General features: G+C 42.0%; 1 protein-coding gene across 1 annotated transcript in view; it reads left to right on the forward strand.

The window, feature by feature from the left end:
- Positions 1-21906, forward strand: part of LOC122931541 (schlafen family member 12-like) — a 122513-nt gene extending 100607 nt beyond the window's left edge. The window contains exon 6 of the mRNA XM_044285609.1: positions 20829-21906. Within this exon, the coding sequence (XP_044141544.1) occupies positions 20829-21906 (1078 nt within the window). The remainder of the gene's footprint in view (positions 1-20828) is intronic.
- The last annotated feature ends 3051 nt before the right edge of the window (positions 21907-24957 follow it).

A 24957-nucleotide genomic window follows, 5' to 3' on the forward strand; every position in this document is an offset into this window, starting at 1 on the left:
ATTCTCTGCGTTCCTCTATGAGAGACATTGTTTAACCGCTTAAATCAGCTATATCTGAAGTGGAGAACAGAGTTGAGCATATTGAGACTAAAATGGGAGAACTAGTCTCTTGACATAACAAGCTCATTGATGCACACTACAGTCTAGATGAAGAGGTCAAAATGATGCAATCCAAAATGGCCGATCTGGAGGACAGATCGCGCCGCAACAATCTCAAACTCAGAGGAGTTCCTGAAACAATTCCACCAGCAGATTTACCAACATATCTGCAAGAGCTCATTAAAATTCTCCTGCCTCAGTCTTTGCCATCAGATCTTATCATAGATAGGATACACAGAATTGCAAAACCTGCATTTCTAGCTGAATCAGTGCCAAGGGATGTGCTTGCACGTGTGCACTTCTGTCATGTGAAAGAACGTCTACTTCAAGCTGCTAGAAATCAGGTCCCACTGCCTGAGCCTTATAGCAAAGTTACTCTCTACTCAGATTTATCCGCGGCAACCCTGCGGCAACGCAGAGAATTCCTACCAATCACTACGGCCCTGAAAGAAAATAATATTCTTTATAGATGGGGCTTTCCTACACGCCTAATTATCAAGTATAACAAAGATCTGCATGTGATCAAGAATCTTACTGAAGGTACTAAACTTTTCCAGGATCTCCGGATCAAAGCATCAGCGGAAATAAAGAGAAGACCTTCTCCGCGGCATGCAGTACAAGATTGGCGCCGTGCACCAGATTGATGGAGTGCACACATCAGCGCTCCTACATATCCAAGTTATTGGTTGGGGGGAACCTGTTATGAGTTCAAGTTGAACTTTCCCCTTACCTTTTGGGATGGAAAATGAGGACATAAACTCAATCCATTCTTATTACCAGATAAGTGTTAATGCAGATCTTCCTCTGCAATGTAAGCGTTTTGTCAAGATACGAAAACGTAATGGCAGAGACTTTGCTTTTTTTGTTGCTATTTGTTCAACATGTTTTACCTTTTTGTCTGTTCTAGCAGTGGGTAAGAGATCAGTGAAATTTAGTGTGAGACTGCGATATATGTGGACAGTCATTGCTGTGGGTTTGGAATCTCCGGACATCCTCTGGTATCAATTAACCCTTAGGTATTAAAATGGTGCTGCACGTAACAGCTCTTAATGTAAATGGACTGAATAGTCCATATAAACGGAAACAAATGTGGATTGAGGCAATGAACCAGAAAAGCGATATTTTTTGTGCAGTTGAAACACACATTCTGCTTAAAGACGCACACCGTATACGGAACCGGGGATTTCCGGAAGTGTTCCAATCCCACTACTCTACTAAATCTAGGGGGGTCTTGATTGCAGTCCGAAATACTGTAGCATTTAAATTGATAGACCAGTGCACGGATGATCAAGGTAGATTTGTAATTATAATATGCTCCCTTAACAACGTTATTTACACTATAGCTGCGATATATGCGCCAAATAAATATCCGACACGCTTTTATACGAAAATTATGACCCGTATAAATAAGTTGAAGCAAGGTAAACTCCTTGTATTAGGAGATTTTAATTGCATAATAAACCCCCAGCTAGACACGACAACACCCTCTAGATATACTTCCACTAACTCACTAAGGTCGCTGATATGGCAGGAAGGTCTCTATGATGTGTGGAGGGCGCTACATGAGTCGGAGAGGGACTACTCGTTTCACTCGGCATCACATAACAGCTACTCTAGAATTGATATTATATTAGCTGACAAGGAAGTGCTCCTCCAGACCATCCAAGCTTCTATTGGCATAATATCATGGTCAGATCATGCCCCAATTAGCATTATATTGGAGGAAAGTTATAGGACCACGCCAGCTTCAGTATGGCGATGTAATTCTTTCCTCTTGAATGACCCATCGTCAAAAAAAGTTATTGAACAGGATATCAAAACATATTTTGAGCTTAACCACAATTCAGTTAGTGACCCGTTTTGTCTCTGGAACGCGCACAAAGCGGTTATCAGAGGGTCCTTTATAAAATTGAATTATTCAGTGAAGAAACTGAGATCCCAAAAACTAAGTTATTGACCCAAGAAATACAAAATCTTGAATCTCAGAATAAAGCCCTTCAAACGACAGCTCTTCAGATGCAGTTACATACTCTCCGGTTGCAACTGAGAGATCACTTACTGGCAGACTACAATAAACAATTATTTTATACTAAAGCACGTTATTATTCACAAAACAATAAGGCTGGGAAGTTATTAGCTAATAGGCTTAAACAACAGATTCAAAAATCCCGAATCCCTTATTTAATAGACCAACATACGAAAGCAAAAATATCACATCCTACAAAAATTGCAGAGCAATTTAGACGTTATTATGAATCCTTATATAACTTAAAAGAGGATCCCACTTACTATTCAGCCTTCTTCATCGGACATCCAGTCCTTTTTACAAAAAGCTAATCTCCCATCCCTCACTAATGAACAATTAGTCACTTTAAATGAAGCAATCTCAGTGACCGAGGTAACCTCAGCCATACGTAACCTACCAGCAGGTAAATCGCCAGGGCCAGACGGACTAACAGGAGAATACTACAAATCGTTTACCCACTTACTGGCGAAACATCTCCAGGTGATTTACCAACGAGCTATGGATGTGGGCTCGTTTCCGCGAGAAAACCAGGAAGCTTTAATAGTTACTTTACCCAAACCAGGTAAAGAACCTGATAAGCCTCAGAATTTCAGGCCTATATCTTTACTGAATATAGACTTGAAGGTATATGCCAAGATCTTGTCTGTGAGAATGGCTCCCTTATTACTGAACCTTATACACGAGGATCAAGTAGGTTTTGTTAAGACTAGACAGGCATTCGATAATACCAGGAGAGTGCTAAATGTATTGCATTATGTCACATCTTCCAAAATTCCATCTTTGATGGTATCCTTGGACGCCGAGAAGGCGTTTGACCGTATTGGATGGTCGTACGCCTTCTCGGTACTATCTCGCTTTGGGTTTAAAGATGGAATACTGCAAGCTATTAGAGCGTTATATTCGGCACCCTCAGCTAGAGTACTAACTAATGGCACACTATCGAATAAATTTGATATCACAAACGGTACACGCCAAGGTTGTCCGCTCTCACCATTAATATTTGTTCTTTGCATGGAACCGTTGGCTACTCTACTGAGGTCCGATCCAGATGTCAAAGGGATAAATATACGTGACCGGGAGCACACTATCTCCCTTTATGCTGATGACGTAATTTTGACCTTAGCAGACCCTGAAATATCGCTGGCCAAATCCCTGGAATGGATCAAACAATTCGGGCACATATCATTATACAAACTTAATACTTCAAAATCTCAAGCTATGCCGTTAGGTCTTACATCCCCTCTTATAGAACGGTTAAAATCCCAGTTCCATCTAGATTGGCAAACTGAAACCATTGGTTATTTAGGTACAAAAATTACCTCCACATTTAACCAGCTATATAAATATAATTACCTACCCATGCTATCCAATATCAAAGAAGAGTCAACCCGATTATCTAAATGTGAAATTTCGTGGACCGGAAGAATAGCGGCCTTTAAAATGCTACTGTTACCAAAGCTGTTATACCTGTTTCGTACAGTACCTATAAAAATACCGACTAAATTTTTCACGGATCTTCAAACATGCATATCCCGGTTTATATGGGCAGATCGCAAACCTAGGATTAAGTACTCTTTATTAACTAAACATAAATTATATGGGGGATTGGGTGTCCCTAATATGAGGGCATATTACATAGCTTCGCAAGTGGAAATGATTGCCAAATGGAAAAGCGAAGAGGTTACAAATTGGACACATATAGAGAATAGCCTTATATCACCGATAACACTACACGCCCTTACTTTTGAGGACAGGGACATAATGACCGAATTACCACTAATTTCTCCTTTGACACGAACCACATTGCAGTGTTGGAGGGAATTCCACAGAACTGTGGATGGGAAAGACAATATTTCTTGGAATCAGTACCACTGCAGTATTTGACTATACACATCAGAGACTTGGATCTTTCCAATTGGATGAGGGGAGGTATCTCATGTGTATCTCAGCTGTATGATAGTGGAATTTTGCAGACTTTTGAACAGCTAGTACGGAAATACCATATTCCTAATACTGACTTTTTTAAATACTTACGAATACGGCATTTCCTCAGCACTCATGCCAAAGGAATTAACATTGGGGATACAAAGGTAGCATCTATCCATAAGTTTAAATCTAAAATTATGAGACACGCCTATGGCTTAATAGACTCCCAATTTTGCTTCCAGAAATCTCAACCGTTTTTACGGTGGGAAGATGATATAGGATGTACCTTTGAAACTAAACAATGGGAATCTGCTCTCAAATTAGTTCAATTGGCTTGCAGATGCAGTACACACTACGAGGCTGCTATGAAAACATACTTACGTTGGTATATGACACCTGACAGGCTGCACAAAATTTACCCTACGACATCACAGTTGTGTTGGAGACATTGTGGCCAAAAGGGCTCCTTATTACACACTTTGTGGGAATGTCCTGTTCTTCGGAAGTATTGGGAGGAGATATTTCGTATCCTGTCTTCCATTGTGGGAGTGACAATCCCTAATAAGGCTCATATTGCACTACTATATTTGGACCTAGAAAAACTGCCTTCAAGCAGTAGAATACTGGCATGTAAGATCCTAGTTTTGGCCAAATTGGTCATCGCCAGACATTGGAAAGATACGGTGGCTCCTGCAGTGGAAGAGACAATATCAGCTATAAATACTACCTGGAAATATGAAAGAGCGTTAACCCCTTCTATTTTCTCAACAAAATATTTCGATAAAGTTTGGCATGTATGGTCTATTAGTACATTTAGTACATTTACTATGTAACCCTACAATTGGAAACACACAGCTTTGACTGGAAGTTGATAGAGATGTCTCATGCACACGATATATATGATATACGGTACACAATAGCTCACTGATCTCATTGCTGTTGTTTTAGTTGACTTTTCTTTTCTCCCTCGTGTGTTTTGTTTTTCCTTTTTTCTTTTACCTCTTTGTTTGTGTTTATAATTTTCCTTCAGTACTATACTGAAGGTTATTCGCACCAGGGTACCACAGAGTACGCTTACTAGAGGTGTTGTAAGATTTATATTTTATATGCCAAGGTGTTTAATTATTGTCAAAGTGTTACCCAGGTCACACTTCAGTGGCCGCAAACACTTGAATGGGAGAATGCCAGGTTGTTTGCATCCTAATGGATGTCCTGGATTCTAGCTATATTGTGAACAATATGCCTTGCTCTGATATTTGCAGTCTATTAATGCGATACTGGTGTTCTTATTGACTTTGCAATGAAAGCGGCTGTGTCCGCTACTTTTGCTGTATACATGTTTAAAAAACTAATAAAAACTATTGGATTTAAAATGTATACAGCATTTCAAGTGTACAGATAAAAAAAACTTTAGCACTGCACAATGCACACGAAGTATCAGAATTAAATTGAGGTTGTGTGCACAACAATGAACACTGCTTTATCAGAACAGTTTTGTTTCATTCTGGCTTTCACACCAATTATAAGTGTCCTGACATTGTCCTTGCCACATCATAGGCTTGTCCTCTCATTAACTTCACATCCAGATCAAGTTGTCTAGTGAGCACATTAAGTAATATGTCATAGAATGACTCTGCACAGCCATCTGGAAGTTCAGTGCTATTACCCGTTTTTGTGACATATCTTAATGATCAGGAGTACTGGTCTATTCTTGTGATATCAATTGTGGAATCCACAATTACTGAAAAAAAACTTTGCTGCTTTCACTCCCTTTATGATCGTGCTCAGAGTTTCACTTGCAAGTGCAGAAATCTGTTCATTTTGCGATTCCGAACTCACATAAGAAACATGACCTACTGGATTTTTCAGATGGTATTCATGAACAGTATCATTCTGTGACTGCAATTTAAGTTCCAAAAAATTGCCTTCATTAACATTTGAGTCACCCAAGCCACCATATTCTGTAAATATCTCTCTTGCTTATGGCTCTGGGCTTAGGCTTTGCCTCTGGCTGATAAAATCGATTCAAATAAGGATACTTTATTTCAAATTGTAAAAATCTGCTCAAAAATAGAAGTGAAACTCAAGTCATTACTTACACGTCATTCTGCTGGCGCTGCGTCACTGCCTACGTTTATTGGTTTTGGTCTCTGACTGCAGCAGCTCCGGTCTGAGTCTACCTTCCCACTGGCCTCTGCAGTCAACCCACAACGTCGGTACCTGTCATTGTGACGTAATCCGCAGCCAGTGCTGCTCTGATTGTAAAGGGACAGCTTCCAGCCTGGTGAGTTGCTATTCTTGACGGCTGAATCTGGTTCTTTAGGATGCAGATTCTGTTGAAACTTGTTGCTCTTTCTCACCCACCCTGAAGGGCTCACTGACAAGTGGATACCTCTGTGTGCTTGGTGGGCCCGGAGCAATGCCTTGCCGTTCCGCAAAAAAGTAGTGCATGTCCTATTATTGTCCGCAAATCACTGTCCGAGGCCCCATTCAAGTCAATGGGTCTGCAAAAAAATGCGTAACGCATACGCAGCACATCCGTATTTTGCAGATCCATACTGTGGAAATGCTATGCCCAGCCCATATTTCTCATGTGTATGATGATTAATAAATTTCTGTTTCTGTATACGATCCGCAAAAAACTGATCAAATACGGAAACCATACGGATATGTTTTGTGCAGGAACGGAAGAGGACTTAAATCAGAGAAAAAAACTGACCGCAAAACAACGGTCGTATGCATGAGCCCTAATTCTTATAATCTTTCAGGGTACTGTAGTCCACCCATTCCAGTTATTACTTTAGTTGCCCTCCTCTGAACCCTCTCCAGCTCTGCTATGTCACAGGAGCCCAGAACTGTACACTATACTCAATGTATGGTCTGACTAGTGATTTGTAAAGTGATAGGACTATGTTCTCGTCACGTGCATCTATTACACTGGTTTCTACAGTTCAGTTTGCTGCCCACTAAAATAGGTCCTTTTTCCATGTCAGTGTTACCCAGTGTTTTACCATTTAGTATGTACTAGTGACTTGCATTATTCCTTCCTATGTGAATAACCTTACATTTCTCAGTGTTAAACCTTATCTGCCCAAGCCTTAACCGCCTCCGGACCGCCTAACGCAGGATCGCGGTCCAGCGGCGGCTGTCCCAGGCACAGTCATGCATCTATGCGTCATCTCGCGAGACTTCCTGTGAACACGCGCACACAGGATAGGAAAGTAAGTGAGTGGATCTACAGCCTGCCAGCGGCGATCGTTCGCTGGCAGGCTGTAGATGCGATATTTTTTTTTTAACCCCTAACAGGTATATTAGACGCTGTTTTGTTAACGGCGTCTAATATACCTGCTACCTGGTCCTCTGGTGGTCCCTTTTGCTTGGATCGACCACCAGAGGACACAGGCAGCTCAGTAATAAGTAGCACCAATCACTACACTACACACCCCCCCCCCCCCCCCCGGTCACTTATTAACCCCTGATCACCCCATATTAGACTCCCTGATCACCCCCCTGTAAGGCTCCATTCAGACGTCCGTATGTGTTTTGCGGATCCGATCCATGGATCCGCAAAACACATACGGACGTCTGAATGGAGCCTTACAGGGGGTTAATCAGGGAGTCTATATGGGGTGATCACCACCCTGTCATTGATCACCCCCCTGTAAGGCTCCATTCAGAGGTCCGTATGTGTTTTGCGGATTCATGGATCGGATCCGGAAAACACATACGGACGTTTGAATGGAGCCTTACAGGGGGGAGATCAATGACGGGGGTGATCACCACCCTGTCATTGATCACCCCCCTGTAAGGCTCCATTTTAGACATTTTTTTGGCACAAGTTAGCGGAATATTATTTTTTGGGTTTTGTTTTTTTCTTACAAAGTCTCATATTCCACTAACTTGTGTCAAAAAATAAAATCTCACATGAACTCACCATACCCCTCCCGGAATCCAAATGCATAAATATTTTTTAGACATTTATATTCCAGTCGTCTTCTCACGCTTTAGGGCCCCTAAAATGCCAGGGCAGTATAAATACCACACATATGACCCCATTTCGGAAAGAAGACACCCCAAGGTAAAAATCAATTTCCGCTAACTTGTGCAAAAAAAAAAAAATCTTCTATGAACTCGCCATGCCCCTCATTGAATACCTTGGGGTGTCTTCTTTCCAAAATAGGGTCACATGTGGGGTATTTAACCCCTTAAGGACTTAGGACGTATCGGTACGGCATGGTTCCCGAGTCCTTAAGGACCCATGACGTACCGGTACGTCATGAGTTTAAAATAAGATTGCGGCGCCCCGGGGGTTAATCTGAACGGGATTTCGGCTGAAATCATTCAGCCGGCATCCTGTCACAATTCAGACCTGCGGTTTGCTGCGCTTTTAGCCGATTCTGATCCCCGCGGTCTCTGACCGCGGGGATCAAACATTAAAATGCCAGAAATTTAAGTTTTATTAACCCCCCCCTGCACCCCTGAATGATATTATGTGGGCCGGTGGTGCAGGGGGGGTGTCGCAGGCGGTGCGGGAGGCGGGATCACGATCCCCCGCCCGCCTCCCCTTGAATAATCGTTGGCTTCTAGTGGGTATACCAGGGTGCCAGCACATTTCTGGCACCCTGGTATAAACGGCTGACATCGGTGATGCGATGTCAGCCGTTTAACCCTTTCCATACAGCGGTCCGTACGGACCGCTGTATGGAAAAGGTTAACGGCTCAGGGAGCTCCCTCCCTCTCCCATCGGGGGGCTGCTGTGCCTTTGCAGCCCCCCGATGGGAGAGGGAGAGAGCTCCCAGGCAGCCCCCCGACAGACCCGTCCTTACCCTTCCCCGTCTGCGAAGTTCTGAACACTACTGAGCAGACGGGGAAGGTTCCCATGGCAACAGGACGCCTTCTCAGGCATCCTGCTGTCCATGGTGCTGAACAGATCTGTGCTGAAGGCAGAGATCTGTTCAGACAAAGTGTAAGTAAAATACAGTACAGTACAATATATATTGTACAGTACTGTATTATACAGACATCAGACCCACTGGATCTTCAAGAACCAAGTGGGTCTGGGTCAAAAAAAATGTAAAAAAAAAGTGAAAAACGTTAAGATTAAAAAAAAAAATACACTACACATATTAGGTATCGCCGCGTCCATAACGACCTGATCTATAAAACGGTCATTTTACTTTCCCCGCACGGTGAACGCCATAAAAATAAAAACTATGAGAAAATTGAAATTTTGCCCACCTTACTTCCCAAAAAGGTAATAAAAGTGATCAAAAAAGTCGCATGTACGCCAAAATAGTACCAATCAAACCGTCATCTCATCCCGCAAAAATCATACCCTACCCAAGATAATCGCCCAAAAACTGAAAAAACTATGGCTCTTAGACTATGGAAACACTAAAACATGATTTTTTTTGTTTCAAAAATGAAATCATTGTGTAAAACTTAAATAAATAAAAAAGTATACATATTAGGTATCGACGCGTCCGTATCGACCATCTCTATAAAAATATCACATGACCTAACCCCTCAGATGACCACCGTAAAAAAATAAAAACGGTGTAAAAAAAGCCATTTTTTGTCATCTTACATCACAAAAAGTGTAATAGCAAGCGATCAAAAAGTCATATGCACCCCAAAATAGTGCCAATCAAACCGTCATCTCATCCCGCAAAAAATGAGACGCTACTTAAGATAATTGCCCAAAAAATGAAAAAACTATGGCTCTTAGACTATGGAGAAACTAAAACCATTTGTTTTGTTTTAAAAATGAAATCATTGTGTAAAACTTACATAAATAAAAAAAATTGTATACATATTAGGTATCGCCACGTCCGTGACAACCTGCTCTATAAAATTACCACATGATCTAACCTGTCAGATGAATTTTGTAAATAACAAAAAATAAAAACGTGCCAAAAAATCTATTGTTACCTTGCCGCACAAAAAAGTGTAATATAGAGCAACCAAAAATCATATGTACCCTAAACTAGTACCAACAAAACTGCCACCCTATCCCGTAGTTTCTAAAATGGGGTCACTTTTTTGGAGTTTCTACTCTAGGGGTGCATCAGGGGGGCTTCAAATGGGACATGGTGTCAAAAAACCAGTCCAGCAAAATCTGGCTTCCAAAAACCATAAGGCGCACCTTTCCCTCTACGCCCTACTGTGTGCCCGTACAGTAGTTTACGGCCACATATGGGGTGTTTCTGTAAACGGCAGAGTCAGGGCAATAAAGATACAGTCTTGTTTGGCTGTTAACCCTTGCTTTGTTAGTAGAGAAAATGGGTTAAAATGGAAAATTAGGCAAAAAAATCAAATTCTCAAATTTCATCCCCATTTGCCAATAACTCTTGTGCAACACCTAAAGGGTTAACGAAGTTTGTAAAATCAGTTTTGTATACCTTGAGGGGTGTAGTTTATAGAATGGGGTCATTTTTGGGCAGTTTCTATTATGTAAGCCTCGCAAAGTGACTTCAGACCTGTAGTGGTCCCTAAAAATTGGGTTTTTGTAAATTTCTGAAAAATTTCAAGATTTGTTTCTAAACTTCTAAGCCTTGTAACATCCCCAAAAAAATAAAATATCATTCCCAAAATGCTGCAAACATGAAGTAGACATATGGGGAATGTAAAGTCATCAACATTTTTGGGGGTATTGCTATGTATTACAGAAGTAGAGAAACTGAAACTTTGAAATTTGCTAATTTTTTAAATTTTTTGTTAAATATGGTATTTTTTTATCCCAAAAAAATAATTAACTTTTTTGACCCAATTTTTGCAGTGTCATGAAGTACAATATGTGACGAAAAAACAATCTCAGAACGGCCTGGATAAGTCAAAGCGTTTTAAAGTCATCAGCACTTAAAGTGACAGTGGTCAGATTTGCAAAAAATGGCCAAGTCCTTAAGGTGAATTAGGGCTGAGTCCTTAAGGGGTTAAACTGCCCTGGCATTTTAGGGGCCCTAAAGCGTGAGAAGAAGTCTGGGATCCAAATGTCTAAAAATTCCCTCCTAAAAGGAATTTGGGCCTCTTTGCGCATCTAGGCTGCGAAAAAGTGTCAGACATGTGGTATCGCCATACTCAGGAGAAGTTTGGGAATGTGTTTTGGGGTGTAATTTTACATATACCCATGCTGGGTGAGATAAATATCTTGGTCAAATGCTAACTTTGTATTTAAAAAAAAATGGGAAAAGTTGTCATTTGCCGAGATATTTCTCTCACTCAGCATGGATATATATGTAAAAAGACACCCCAAAACACATTGCCCTACTTCTTCCGAGTACGGCGATGCCACATGTGTGACACTTTTTGCAGCCTAGATGGGCAAATGGGCCCATATTCCAAAGAGCACCTTTCGGATTTCACAGGGCATTTTTTACAGATTTTGATTTCAAACTACTTCTCACGCATTAGGGCCCCTAAAATGCAAGGGCAGTATAACTACCCCACAAGTGACCCCATTTTGGAAAGACACCCCAAGGTATTCCGTGAGGGGCATGGCAAGTTCCTAGAATTTTTTATTTTTTGTCACAAGTTAGCGGAAAATTATTATTTTTTCTTTATTTTTTTTCTTACAAAGTCTCATATTCCACTAACTTGTGACAAAAAATAAAAACTTCCATGAACTTACTCCGAAATACCTTGGGGTGTCTTCTTTCCAAAATGCATTTTAGGGGCCCAAATGCGTGCAAAGTAGTTTGAAATCAAAATCTGTAAGAAATGGCCTGTGAAATCCGAAAGGTGCTCTTTGGAATGTGGGCCCCTTTGCCCACCTAGGCTGCAAAAAAGTGTCACACATGTGGTATCGCCGTACTCAGGAGAAGTTGGGGAATGTGTTTTGGGGTGTCATTTTACATATACCCATGCTGGGTGAGATAAGTATCTCGGCAAAAGACAACTTTTCCCTTTTTTTTTATACAAAGTTGGCATTTGACCAAGATATTTATCTCACCCAGCATGGGTATATGTAAAATGACACCCCAAAACACATTCCCCAACGTCTCCTGAGTACGGCGATACCACATGTGTGACACTTTTTTGCAGCCTAGGTGGGCAAAGGGGCCCACATTCCAAAGAGCACCTTTCGGATTTCACAGGCCATTTCTTACAGATTTTGATTTCAAACTACTTTGCACGCATTTGGGCCCCTAAAATGCCAGGGCAGTATAACTACCCCACAAGTGACCCCATTTTGGAAAGAAGACATCCCAAGGTATTTCATAATGGGCATAGTGAGTTCATGGAAGTTTTTATTTTTTTGTCACAAGTTAGTGGAATATGAGACTTTTGTAAGGAAAAAAAAACACATCATTTTCCGCTAACTTGTGACAAAAAATTAAAAGTTCTATGAACTCACTATGACCATCAGCGAATACCTTAGGGTGTCTACTTTCTGAAATAAAGTCATTTGTGGGGTTTTTCTACTGTCTGGGCATTGTAGAAGCTCAGGAAACATGACAGGTGCTCAGAAAGTCAGAGCTGCTTCAAAAAGCGGAAATTCACATTTTTGTACCATAGTTTGTAAACGCTATAACTTTTACCCAAACCATTTATTTTTTTACCCAAACATATTTTTTTTATCAAAGACATGTAGAACAATAAATTTAGAGAAAAAATTATATATAGATGTCGTTTTAAAAAAAAAAATTACAACTGAAAGTGAAAAATGTCATTTTTTTGCAAAAATTTTGTTAAATTTCGATTTAATGAAAAAAGTCAAAATGTCAGCAGCAATGAAATACCACCAAATGGAAGCTCTATTAGTGCGAAGAAAAGGAGGTAAAATTCATTTGGGTGGTAAGTTGCATGACCGAGCAATAAACGGTGAAAGTAGTTTAGTGCAGAATTGTAAAAAGTGGTCTGGTCATTAAGGGTGTTTAAGCTAGGGGGGCTTGAGGTGGTTAGATCTATCCACATCCCTCTGTAGCTGTATACTGTGCTCTTCCGTGTTAGTTACCTTACACAGTTTAGTGTCATCTGTAATTAATATTTTACTGTGCAAGCCTTCTACAAGATCATTAATAAATATATTGTAGAGAATAGGGCCCAATACTGACCCCTGAGGTACCCCACTAGTGACCCAATCTGAGTGTGTACCGTTAACCACTCTGTTTTCTATCACTGAGCCAGTTACTTACTCACATACAGACATTTTTCCTCAGTTCAAGCATTCTCATTTTATATACTAAACTTTTGTGGCACAGTTTCAAATGCTTTGGAGAAGTAAAGATATATGACATCACTTAATTCACCCTGGTTAGGTCTATAACTTACCTCCTCATAAAAAATAATTAAATTAGTCTGACATTAGTCATGTTGATATGCTGTTTTTCGCTTATTTTCATTGAGGTACTCCAAGACAGCATCTTTTAGAAAACCTTCAAACAGTTTACCCACAACAGATGTTAAACTTACCGGCCTATAGTTTCCAGGCTCTGTTTTTGACCCCTTTTTCATTTTTGGCCCCATATAAGCTAAGCGCCAGTCCTGTGGAACGCTCCCTGTCAATATAGAGTCCTTAAAGAGGACCTTTCATCGGTCCAAACATTGTGAACTAAGTATCATGACATATACAGCGGCGCCCAGGGATCTCACTGCACTTACTATTATCCCTGGGCGCCGCTTCGTTCTCCCGTTATGTCCTCCAGTATGTTCGGGGACTTGGTTATAGTAGGCAGAGACTTGGGGGACTTGGTTATAGTAGGCGGAGTCTGCCCTTATTCTGCTGGGCGTCTCCTTCTCCTAGGCTGTAGCGCTGGCCAATATCAGCACAGAGCTCACAGCCTGGGAGGTTTTTTCTCCCAGGCTTTGAGCTCTGCGATGCGATTTGGCCAGCGCTACAGCCTAGGAGAAGGAGACGCCCAGCAGAATAAGGACAGACGTCGCCTACTATAACCAAGTCCCCGAACATACTGGAGGACATAACGGGAGAACGGAGCGGCGCCCAGGGATAATAGTAAGTGCAGTGAGATCCCTGGTCACCGCTGTATATGTCATGATACATAGTTCACAATGTTTGGACCGATGAAAGGTCCTTTTTAAGTATCAAAAATAAGGGTCTGTCTACGACATTACTTGAAGGGTTTGTCCCACAAAGAATATTGTACAGCTTTCAAACCAGCACCTGGATCTGAATACTTTTGTAATTGATGTATAGCCACTGAGTTATTAAATAAAATGTATCTGTATAGTGCCACTTAATTTCTCATTTCTTTGAACGGCTCATTAAGAAGGCCGCACATGCTAATCTTTCAACTCTCCTGAGCTGTGATGGGGAGAGCTGAGACACGCCCCCTGAGCTGCAGCAGAATAGACACTCCTCTTGAGCTTTCAGCTTGATATATATCTAGCAGAACAATGAATGTGGAGATCTCTGGATCCATGTGAGGTACAGGGCTTGTTCTAGCGTTGTTAGAAAGGTATTGTCATGTTCTATATGATGTCTGATTTTCATTTTTTACATATTCCTGGGATAACCCCTTTAATTCTCTTTAGGATATGGGGGTGTATGCCATCTGGTTCCAGCGATTTTGTCTCTCTTAATCTTTTTAAAACACCACTGTACTTATTCCTGGGTCAGACAGGCCACTTTTAATGGGAAATTTACTTTTACATTCTGCATTTCATCTGACAGTTTATTTTCTTCAGTGAATACAGTGGAGAACAGTTTCTTCTCATCGCTCTCTGCCACTCCCCCCTCATTACTCTGTAAAAGGACCGACACCTTCAGATTTATACTTTTTACCTTTTATATAATTAAAGAACATTTTGGGGTTAGTTTTATTCTTTGGCAATTAATCTCTGTCTCCAGTTTGGCTGCTTTTATTTGTGTTTTAATATTCCGTTTTTTTCCCCCCTTGATTTCCTTCTGATTTTGTGATTTTAAGGTTTTCCTTTTGTCATTTATCACTTTCTTTACATTTCTATTTATCCACATTGTTGTTTTTTTTCTTGTTCCTTACCCTTTTATTTCTATAAGGTATGTACCTTTCACAATTCGAGTTTAGGATGGTTTTAAAAATATCCCATTTTGTGGCTGCATTTTTATTTTTGAGGACATTCTCCTATTTAGTTAGGCCAATGGCCTCTCTTAACTGGTTAAATTTTGCTGTTCTGAAGTTTGGTATTTTTGTGCCTCCCTGAAGAAACAAACACTCTTTTGAATGACAATTGGAAGGTTATTATTTTTTGGTCACTATTTCCCACGTGTCCCCCAAACTGCACATCTGTTATTCTGTCAGGTCTATTGGTTAGTACTAAGTCCAGTATGGCCGTCCCCCTAGTCAGGTCCTGAACCAGTTGAGAAAGGTAATTGTCTTTGGTTATAGCCAAGAACCTGTTTCCTTTATGAGATGTACAGGTTTTAGTTTCCCAGTCTATATCTGGGAAATTAAAGTCCCCCATAATAACAACCTCATTATGATTTGTTGCCTCATCTATTTCCCTTAGTAGTTGTTTTTCACTGGACTCTGATATATTACGTGGCTTATAACAATCTCCTATTAGTAATATATTATTTTTGCCTCCATGTAGTTCTACCCAAACGGACTCCATATGTTCATGTCCTTCACTTATATCTTCTCGGACTGTGGGCTTTAGACAGGACTTTACAAAAAGGCAGGCCCCTCCTCCTCTCCAGTTTTGACAATCCTTTCTAAACAGACTGTAACCCTGTACATTAACCTCCCAGTCATAGTTATCATCCAGCCATGTCTCAGTTATTCCCACTATGTCATAGTCCTCCTCACACATCACTAATTTCAGTTTACCAGTTTTATTAGTATACAAACATTTAAGCGGTTTTATGTATTATTATTTTTTTACCCTACATCTTTCCTTATGAACTCTTCTAGTCCCTCCTTCTATTCCTCCCCCAGTCCCATTACCTTGCCCCAGTTCTCTATCTGCACTATCTTCCCCTCCTATAATGTAATTATCTCCCCCCCAGTCCCTAGTTTAAACACTCCTTCAACCTACTAGCCATCTTCTCCCCCAAAATAGCTGCCCCTTTCCCATTGAGGTGCAGCCCATCCCTATATAGAGCCTGTAGCCGACAGAAGTCAGTCCAGTTCTCCAGAAACCCAAATCCCTCCTTCCAGTTTTTGAGCCACTTGTTAACCTCCCTAATCTCCCGCTGCCTTTCTTGTGTGACTCATGGTACAGGTAGTATTTTGGAAAATTCTACCTTTTTGAGGTCCTTGCCCTAAGCTTGTAACCTAAAACTCTAAAATCGTTTCTCAGGACGCTCCACCTACCTCTAACTTTGTTATTGGTTCCAATGTAGACCATGACTGCTGGATCTTTAACAGCCCCTCCCAGTATTCTATCGACCTGATCCACGATCTGTCGAACTCGAGCGCCAGAAAGACAACACACCATTCGACCATCCTGGTCTTTGTGACAGTTAGCCCTATCTGTACCCCTAATAGAGTCCCCCACTACCAGCATCTTTCTGGCCTGCCCTGCTCTCCTGGTGTTCTACTTACTGGAGCTGACATTCCTCTGACTGGCAGAGGAAGTATCTGGCTACAGCAGTGCAATCCCTGAACTGACACCCCCCTCATCTACCAACCTTGCAAATTTGTTGGGGTGTGCCAGATCTGGGCTAGAGATCTCTGGCACTCTTCCCTCTACTCCACTTCCAAACTGTTACTTAGCTACCTACTTCACTTTCCTGAGCCTCTTCGCTTCCACCCTCCCCTGCATCTACCCTATAAAGTGTCTGCTCAGTGAGCTGCAAACTCTTTTACAAATTGCCAACGGTTCTTAGTGTCAAAACTTGCTCATTTAGATACACGATGTGCGATTCCAAACTGGCAATTTGCTCACATTTTGAAGATACGCACCCTCAAACAGCTGTTCCAGGACTGCAGACATTAGACTAGATGTGCACTGGACTGCGCTGTCAGTAATGGAACACGTACTAATGGGGATTAAACAAGAAAAGAGAAAAAAATACAATAATACAGTGCAGCAACTGACTTACTGTAGTCCCCTCCTAAAGTCCCAGAATCTGAAGTCACGTAATCTAAAGTCACACACTTAATACAAACACACACTGAAAATCTAACATGCGAACGCTCACAAACTCGCATTGTTTGTCCGCTTGTATAGGTGCTGCTCCCAAACAACTTCAAACCAGATTGCAGTTTTTTTTCCCCATGGCAGGGGTACTCTACTGATCGTGGTCCAAATGCGGGCGCCAGCTGTCCGGACCCCTGCCGTCCCTTCCATAGGAAGCAGCACTTTAGGCTGCTTCCTAATCTTACAGTGCGCCGGAAATTGCTGGGGCACAAGCTCCTGCCCATGCAAGCGCTGGATGGTTCCTCCACATGCAGGCACCGGGACTTGTCTCTCTCAGTGCATGTGGAGGAAGCAGTCTCCCTCAGCGGCTCAGTCCCTCCTCTCCTGCAGCATCATGTAATGGAGCTTTAAGCTCCAATGGACACTTACGTGTTGCTGGAGAAGAGGGATGGACATCATCAATGAATAGGGCGGCCACTCAGGCCAGCCTCAAAAGAGGGACTTTAAAACCTTGCCCCCGAATCCACTAAGTCATGCCCCCTCCCACTCCGCAGCCGTCAGGGATTTTAAAAATCAAGGTAAAATCCAGTGTCGGAGGGGACTGAGGGGTACAGACTGAGCGGGAACGCATCACTGACTGCAGGAAATTGGTGACTGTGGACCATTAATAAAACTAGTTGAGTACCCCTGTACTATAGTGATCGCCTCACCTAATTGGTGTGGCCCTGTTTGCAGATGATATCTTGCTGTTCCTTGAGGGTGCCTCAGTGTTACTAAAGTGATCGAAAAATCTTTAATTTTATATTGGAAATTTCCCAGATTAAGGATAAATTGGTACAAGTCAATTTTACTGTGGGGGCACTAATCAGAAGGCAGAGGGCGCCGCTTCCCTCTGCCTAATCTCAACTCACAGATGCCTGATTGCTGTTAATTACAGCATCTAAGGGGTTGAATGAAGGGTTTGTGTGATTGCTGCTGCCCGTCATTGCGGCCGCGTGCCTGCTGTATTGCTCACCGCAGCAGCCCGCTCCATACATTCCCTCTACCATCATAATGTACAGGTATGTCATGGTGGCTGAAGGGGTTAAATAACCCCATGTAACTTACATTTAGACCCCATTCACACGACCATATAAGTTTTGCGGTCCGCAAACTGACGATCTGCAAAACACGGATGCTGCCTGCTGCGTTTTGAATTTTGTGGGTCACCATGTCCTGCCCTCTGTTAGAAATGCCTATTCTTGTCTGCACAATGGACAAAAATAGGGTCTGTTCTATCCTTTTTGGGGGCCGCAGATAGGATTGCCACCTTTCCCAACAAAAAATACTGGCCAAGTTAAGCCACCCCCCCCCCAAAAGGGGTGTGGTGATGGGGGCGTGGCTTAACATGGGGTGTTACGTCACTGTCATACTGTGCCCCCAGTCATATTAATGCCCCCATTAGTGCCGCCCAGAATAAATAATGCTCCCATTATCACCCCCCCACCCCAGAATGAATATTGCCCCCATTAATAGTAATGCCCCCATTAGTGCCCCCAGCAAAAATAATGTCCTCATTACTGCCCCCAGTAAGCATAGTGCCCCTAGTAAAAAATGAATGCCCACATTAAGGCCTCCAGTAAAAATAATGCCACCATTAGTGCCCCAAACAAAGTGTGCATCTTTTGCGGCCCCATTGAAATAAAGGGGTTCACATCTAGTCCACCAATAATGGGGATTGGATGTGGAACAAAAATATCATGGTTTGAATGGGGCATTATCTTTATTTCAAATCATTACAGAGAGTCCCGGGCTGTATCCCTCAGCAACAGTTCCAGACAGTAGATGGCCTTCGTGCGGCAGTCCTCACCACTTGGAGAAATGTTCCCACTCACCTCATGGAAACGCTTGCATCAAGCATGCCGAAACTAATTTTGGAAGTGATCAACAATAACGGCGGAGCTACTCATTACTGAGTTCATGTTTGGAAGTTGGATTTCTGTTTTGGGGGGCTTTAGTTTTTTTTTTTTTTTTTTTGGGGTGTGGTCCTAAACGTTTGATCAGCTGAAAAACAGCCTGTTTCAGTTTATTCGTGGTTTTCATTAAATTGAATGCTTAAAAAATGTTTTGTCTCCCTCCCATTTCTTCTTGTTGTATGTTGAAGCTCTACTTGGAACCTTGTTAAGATCCAGCCATGCTAAATATGATTTTTTTGCCATTTTTCAAGTGGTCTTTTGATCAGGACTGTATAAGTATAATGGCTGATTCAAACAGCCGCACTTGGTCCAGGAAATGTGGCCGCATGTCCCGGACCCACTGCGACTCCCCTGACCCATAGTGACTGCATTATAGTGTTTTATGATGTCAGCTCTTATCTGATCGCGGGTCTAAGGGCTATATTACACCAACAGATTAGTCTACTTTCACACTGGCGTTTTATCTTTCAGTTTGTAAGATCTGTTCAGGACTCTCACAAGCGGTCCAAAACTGATCAATTTTGCCCTAATGCATTCTGAATGGTAAAGGATCCATTCAGAATATATCAGTTTGCCTCTGTTCAGTCACCATTCCGCTCTGGGGCGGACACCAAAACGCTGCCTGACGAAACTGAGCCAAATGGATCCGTCCTGGGACACAATGTAAGTCAATGGGGACGGATCTGTTTTCTCTGGCACAATAGAAAACGGATCCGTCTCCCATTGACTTTCAATGGAGTTCATGACGGATCCGTCTTGGCTATGTTACAGATAATATAAACGGATCTGTTCATGACGGATGCATGCGGTTGTATTATTGTAACGGATCCGTTTTCGCAGATCCATGACGGATCCGCCCAAAACGTGAGTGTGAAAGTAGCGTTATCTGACAGATTTCATGACCATTCATGGGTCAGGTGGCCTAATACACACACACACACATACAGATCTTTTGTTATACACACCAATTATTGGTCTGATTAGACAGATATTGGTCAGATAATCATTTTGTTTAATACAGCCCTAACGTACTGTGCTTACATTATCATCATGTGAGAATAGTACAAAAGACCCATGATCAGATAGGAACTGACTGTATTATAAAACACTATGAGCCAGATTTATCATTAGCCCAAGTCAAAATATGGGAGTCAAAAAGTTGCACATTTTTGCGCAATCGCTAAAACTGCGCAACAATTTGTGACTTTTATTGGCTCTGCGCTATGCTCGCCAGTTTTCTGAAAGTGGGCGTGTTTTCTTATGTAAATGAATCTCTTGACAGATTTACTATTTCGACAATTTAAAAAGTCGCAAAAAAATTGTGCAATTTCACTCCAGTGAGGGCTGTGCTTATCTTATGCGACTTTTTCATAAAGACGTGCGACTTTTGTAAAGCTGCTTACTGGAGGATAAACTGCTACCGTCAAACCACATTTATCACACTTTAATACTGTGATAAATCTGACTTAGCCAAAAGTGACTTTGGACATATTTAAAAGTGGAGTAAGATGTGAGCGTAATGATAAATCTGGCCCCTTGATGCAGACAGTTTGGGTCAGGGGTTGGTCCCGGAGATGCAGCCGGCACAGTTGTGTGAATCAGCCCTAAATGAAACTGCATGTGATTCCAGTCTTACAGGACCTTTTTTTGAAAGCTATGTTTCTCTGAATCAGTCATGCTTCACTGAAATGCACAGCCCCTTATCTCTTCTTCCTGTTTACTAACCACAAGCAATATGACTTTTTATGCATTGCTTATATTTTGAGTTTGTGATTTTCTAACTTGTTTTTATTCTCCCTCAGTGACCATTGTTTAAGGTACCCTGATCAATTGCTTTATACAAAAAAAACTTTGCTGGGTGAACATCAAAGAAAAAAAAAAACAACACCACAAACTGTCTGCCAAAGAGAAAATTTGAGTAAAGCTGTATGCTCCTTACTAAACTCTGGAGGAGGAATATTACTGATTCCAAGTCATGATAAAGATTTTGATTACAAAAGAGATGGGCTAGGACAGGACCTTGAAAAAGAATTACATACACTCATATATAAACTATCTGCAGGTGATTACTATGATTTTTCTCAGGAAGGTTCATATTTAATTCTATTTGTTAAAAGCTGGGTTATGCAAAAAAACCATTGCAATCTTTGTACACTAGAGACTGGTTTATATACGCGAAACTTCAGCTCAAAGGAAATGGCAAGTGCTATGCAGGTGATGGATGTTATAGAAAAAAAATCACAAGGAAAATGGAAGAGAGCTCGCTCATCTACAGTACCAAATAATCAGCCAAATGTCCTAGAGAGTTTGCTGGAAAAAGAGTATCTATGTCTAGGTGAGAAACTGAAGATTGCAGAATCACATTATATTGAGTTTAAAGATTTTAGCACAGCCAAGTGCTCACAAAGAATCCACGAAGCAATTAAAATATATTACTCGGCATTTGGAAACAGTGATGGAGGATGCTTGATTATTGGAGTAGACGATAATGCAATGGTGAAAGGGTGTGAAAGAGATTCCAAAAAATCAGATCTTGAAACTTTCATTAAAAAAGATTTAAAAAGTCTGATTCTTGTCCACCTTAATAACTGTGAATCAGAAAATGAGTTTTACACTCTCACAATTAAAGATGTTCGGCACGAGAACAAACATATAGGATACGTCATTCTTTTGCAAGTGGAGCCGTTTTGTTGTCTTGGCTTTGTGAAAGATCCTCGGTCTTGGATACTAGATTTTAAACCTGATGAGGGAAAACATCTACAGCCGAAGCAACTGACTGCATCTGAGTGGGTGAAGATCATAACCAACCAGGATTCAGGTAAATCATCTTTGCTTTCTTATATACAAGACTACTGTACTCAAACTGTTAGACTGCAGTGAAAATGAAAACGCTGCTAGGGTTTCATGTGGGTTGTGATGCAATTCTACTTGAATACACTGAAAACAGAGCACCTATGTATCTCTGCCTTTATACAAGATAGCCAGATAACACTATAGAGCAGCATTTAGCTATGCTGGAAGCAAGGGTTAAAAGCTGGCTTTCTACTGTTAAATGTCTTCTGTCGCTTTTGTTATCCTAATGATCATGATTAAAATCCACACATAAGAGTCCACGCATAAATGCCATTTGCTGAAATGAGATAAGCCCTTTTTCATATAGAGTCTAGACAAATTTAATACAAGACACTTACTAATGTATTGTGATTGTCCATGTTGCCTCCTTTGTTGGCCTATTCATCTATCACATTATACATTGCTCATATGCAGGGGTTACGACCACCGCTGCAGAGCATATATAAAATGGCCAGGATAGGATCTGCTGCACATGTGTGCCTATACATGCTTCCACAGTCGCGGTGCATGCATGGCTATCGCTGCTGGATTTCAGGGTGGTAATAACCATGGAAACGAGCAGTGTATAAAGTGATGGAAAAATGAATCAAGCCAGCAAAGAAGGCAATATAGACAATCACAATACATTAGAAAGTAACTTGTATTTACTTCCTGTACATGATAAATGCCATTTACTGGAATGAGACAACCCCTTTAACTCATTCCCACCTGTTAGCACAAGCCACTGCACTACTATAGTATTACATACAGGGATGCGTGGGATCCTGAGCTGGTGGTAGCAAATGCATCAAAGTGGTTACTATAGCACTCAGTGGTGGTGCAGGCTCAGGAACTATGCCCATGCCATTACTTGCAGGTGTGGCCGTTTTATACAGCTGACACTTTGCCCTGAGTGTAACTGCCATTTTGGTTTAAAGAGTCTTCTATCAAAGCTGTAACTAAGGAGAGTCTGTCTTCAGCGTTTTACTGAGCACTAAAGATGCCTATGTGTAATTAGTCAGGCAGGGTAAGGCTCCATTCAGACGTCCGTAGAATGGGCCCGCATCAGTTCCGCAATTATCCGGAACGGGTGTGGACCCATTGATTCTCTATGGGGCCAGAAGTGATGCGGAAAGCACACTTTGCTTTCCGCATCCGCATTTCCAGAGCGATCTTACGGTCCGCAGCTCCGCAAGAAAATAGAGCATGTCCTAATCTTGTCCGCAATTGCGGACAAGAATAGGCATTTTTTTATGGGGGTGCCGGCCGGGTTTATTGCGGATCCGCAATGCACTACAGACTTCTGAATGGAGCCTCATGGACAGTGATGGGCCACAAGTCCATAGTCTTAGACTGAAATAGTAACACGAGGCAGCTGGAAGCCTCTGCATGTCACACACAGGCGTCTTCTGAAGACCAAAGACAGATTTTCTTTATCAACGCTGTTAGAGCTTTTCTAGGAATACACCGTATGTTCTAGTAAAAAGAAACATCCTTCCCTGTTAAAGTATATATTATATACCCTCATCTACTGTGTTCTCCTCTTCCTTTATAGATTGTAAGCTCTTGCGTTCAGGGTCCTCTAGCCCTCTGTACCAGTCTCTTAATAGTTTCTTGGTTATTTTATTTTACATTTGTGTAGCCCCGGCTGGATGTACAGCGCCATGGAATTAATGGCGCTTTAAAATAAACAATAATTAAAAATAAATATAATCGACGGTTACACTTTAACTCCAATTCTAGAAATTTCACCCTTCAGGCGCAGCAATCAATGCTGACTGTGGCATCTAAGTGGTTAGAAAAAGGAAAGGGCTCTCGCAGATTTTCGATAGGGGCATGGGTTGCCATAGCAACTTAACAAAAGCCTGGGCCTTATAGGCTGCCTGTGCAGTTTTACAAGGACAGATGTAATACAGTAGTATTACAGTGTATATTATGTAAGTGTTCAGAATATCGTAGATAAAAAATAGTATACCTCTCTACTCTGGATCCTGTGGGATCCATGCCTGGTTCATTTTAATGAATGTGAGCTTGTCAGTGTTGGCTGTGGATATGCAGATCTGCCTATCTGTGATCACAACACCCACCATCACCACCACCGCCGTCGTAATAAACACACAATCGGACAATACACTTGCCGCAGGGCAGGCCAGCACTTCTGAGGTGTACAGGGCAAGCTCAGGCCATGTGCCCAATTTGGAGACTTAGAAGTTACATGGGGCAGACTCATTAGTCAGTACGTGCAGACGTGTGCACACATACTGCTCCACCATGTTGCTGAAACGCTGCCTCCTGCTAAGACAGTCTGTATCAGATGGTGGTGCTGTAAATTGTGGCATGCAGACAAAGCTTTTCCACATTTCGGCCATGCTAACCCTCCCTTCTTAGGTGCTGACTATGCCCCTGCTGCGTTGGCGACTTCCTCTTCCTCCTCCTCCTCCTCCTCCTCTGCTGTCTTCATCTCGTGCTTCCACTGAACCTCAGCTGCCAAGTGTGAACGCCATCAGTAGTGCCTCTACCAGCATTCACTTGTACTCGCGTATTTTCTGTTCACGCTCCAGTGATGGAAATAAGGATGGCAAGTTGTCCTTTTAGCGGAGATCCAGCAGGGTGGCCACCCAGTAATCAGCACTGGTTAGAATGTGGCCAACTTAGTGGTCGTTGTGCAGGCACTGCAGCATGTTGTTGCTCATGTGTGCCAGGCTGCCTAGAGGCAACGACAAGCTGTCCTCTGTGGGAGGTATATAGTCTGTGTCCTCTGTATCCCCCCAGCCACGGTCCAGTGGTGCCCGTGAGGTGATTTTGGTGCCACCCTGCTGTTAATGCGGATCCTCCTCCTAATCATCCTCCTCCTCCTAATCATCCTCCTCATCTTCCAAAAATAAATGTGCCCTGGCTGGACAGTTGGGTACCTGGCCGCTGTTGGTGCAGGAACCCACTCTCTGAGCCACCTGTGGACGACTGGCCTGATAACTGTGTTCCTCCTCCTGTGCTACATCCTCATCCATCAGTGCTTGAAGCAAGGTGGAGTTCCACCTTGTGGGTACGTCGCATGTGAGCGGGAAGGCCAAAGTTATGCTGCAGCGCAAACAGGCAAAC

This window comes from Bufo gargarizans, chromosome 3 (genome assembly GCF_014858855.1).
Source record: "Bufo gargarizans isolate SCDJY-AF-19 chromosome 3, ASM1485885v1, whole genome shotgun sequence".
In the NCBI taxonomy this organism is placed as follows: Eukaryota; Metazoa; Chordata; class Amphibia; order Anura; family Bufonidae; genus Bufo; species Bufo gargarizans.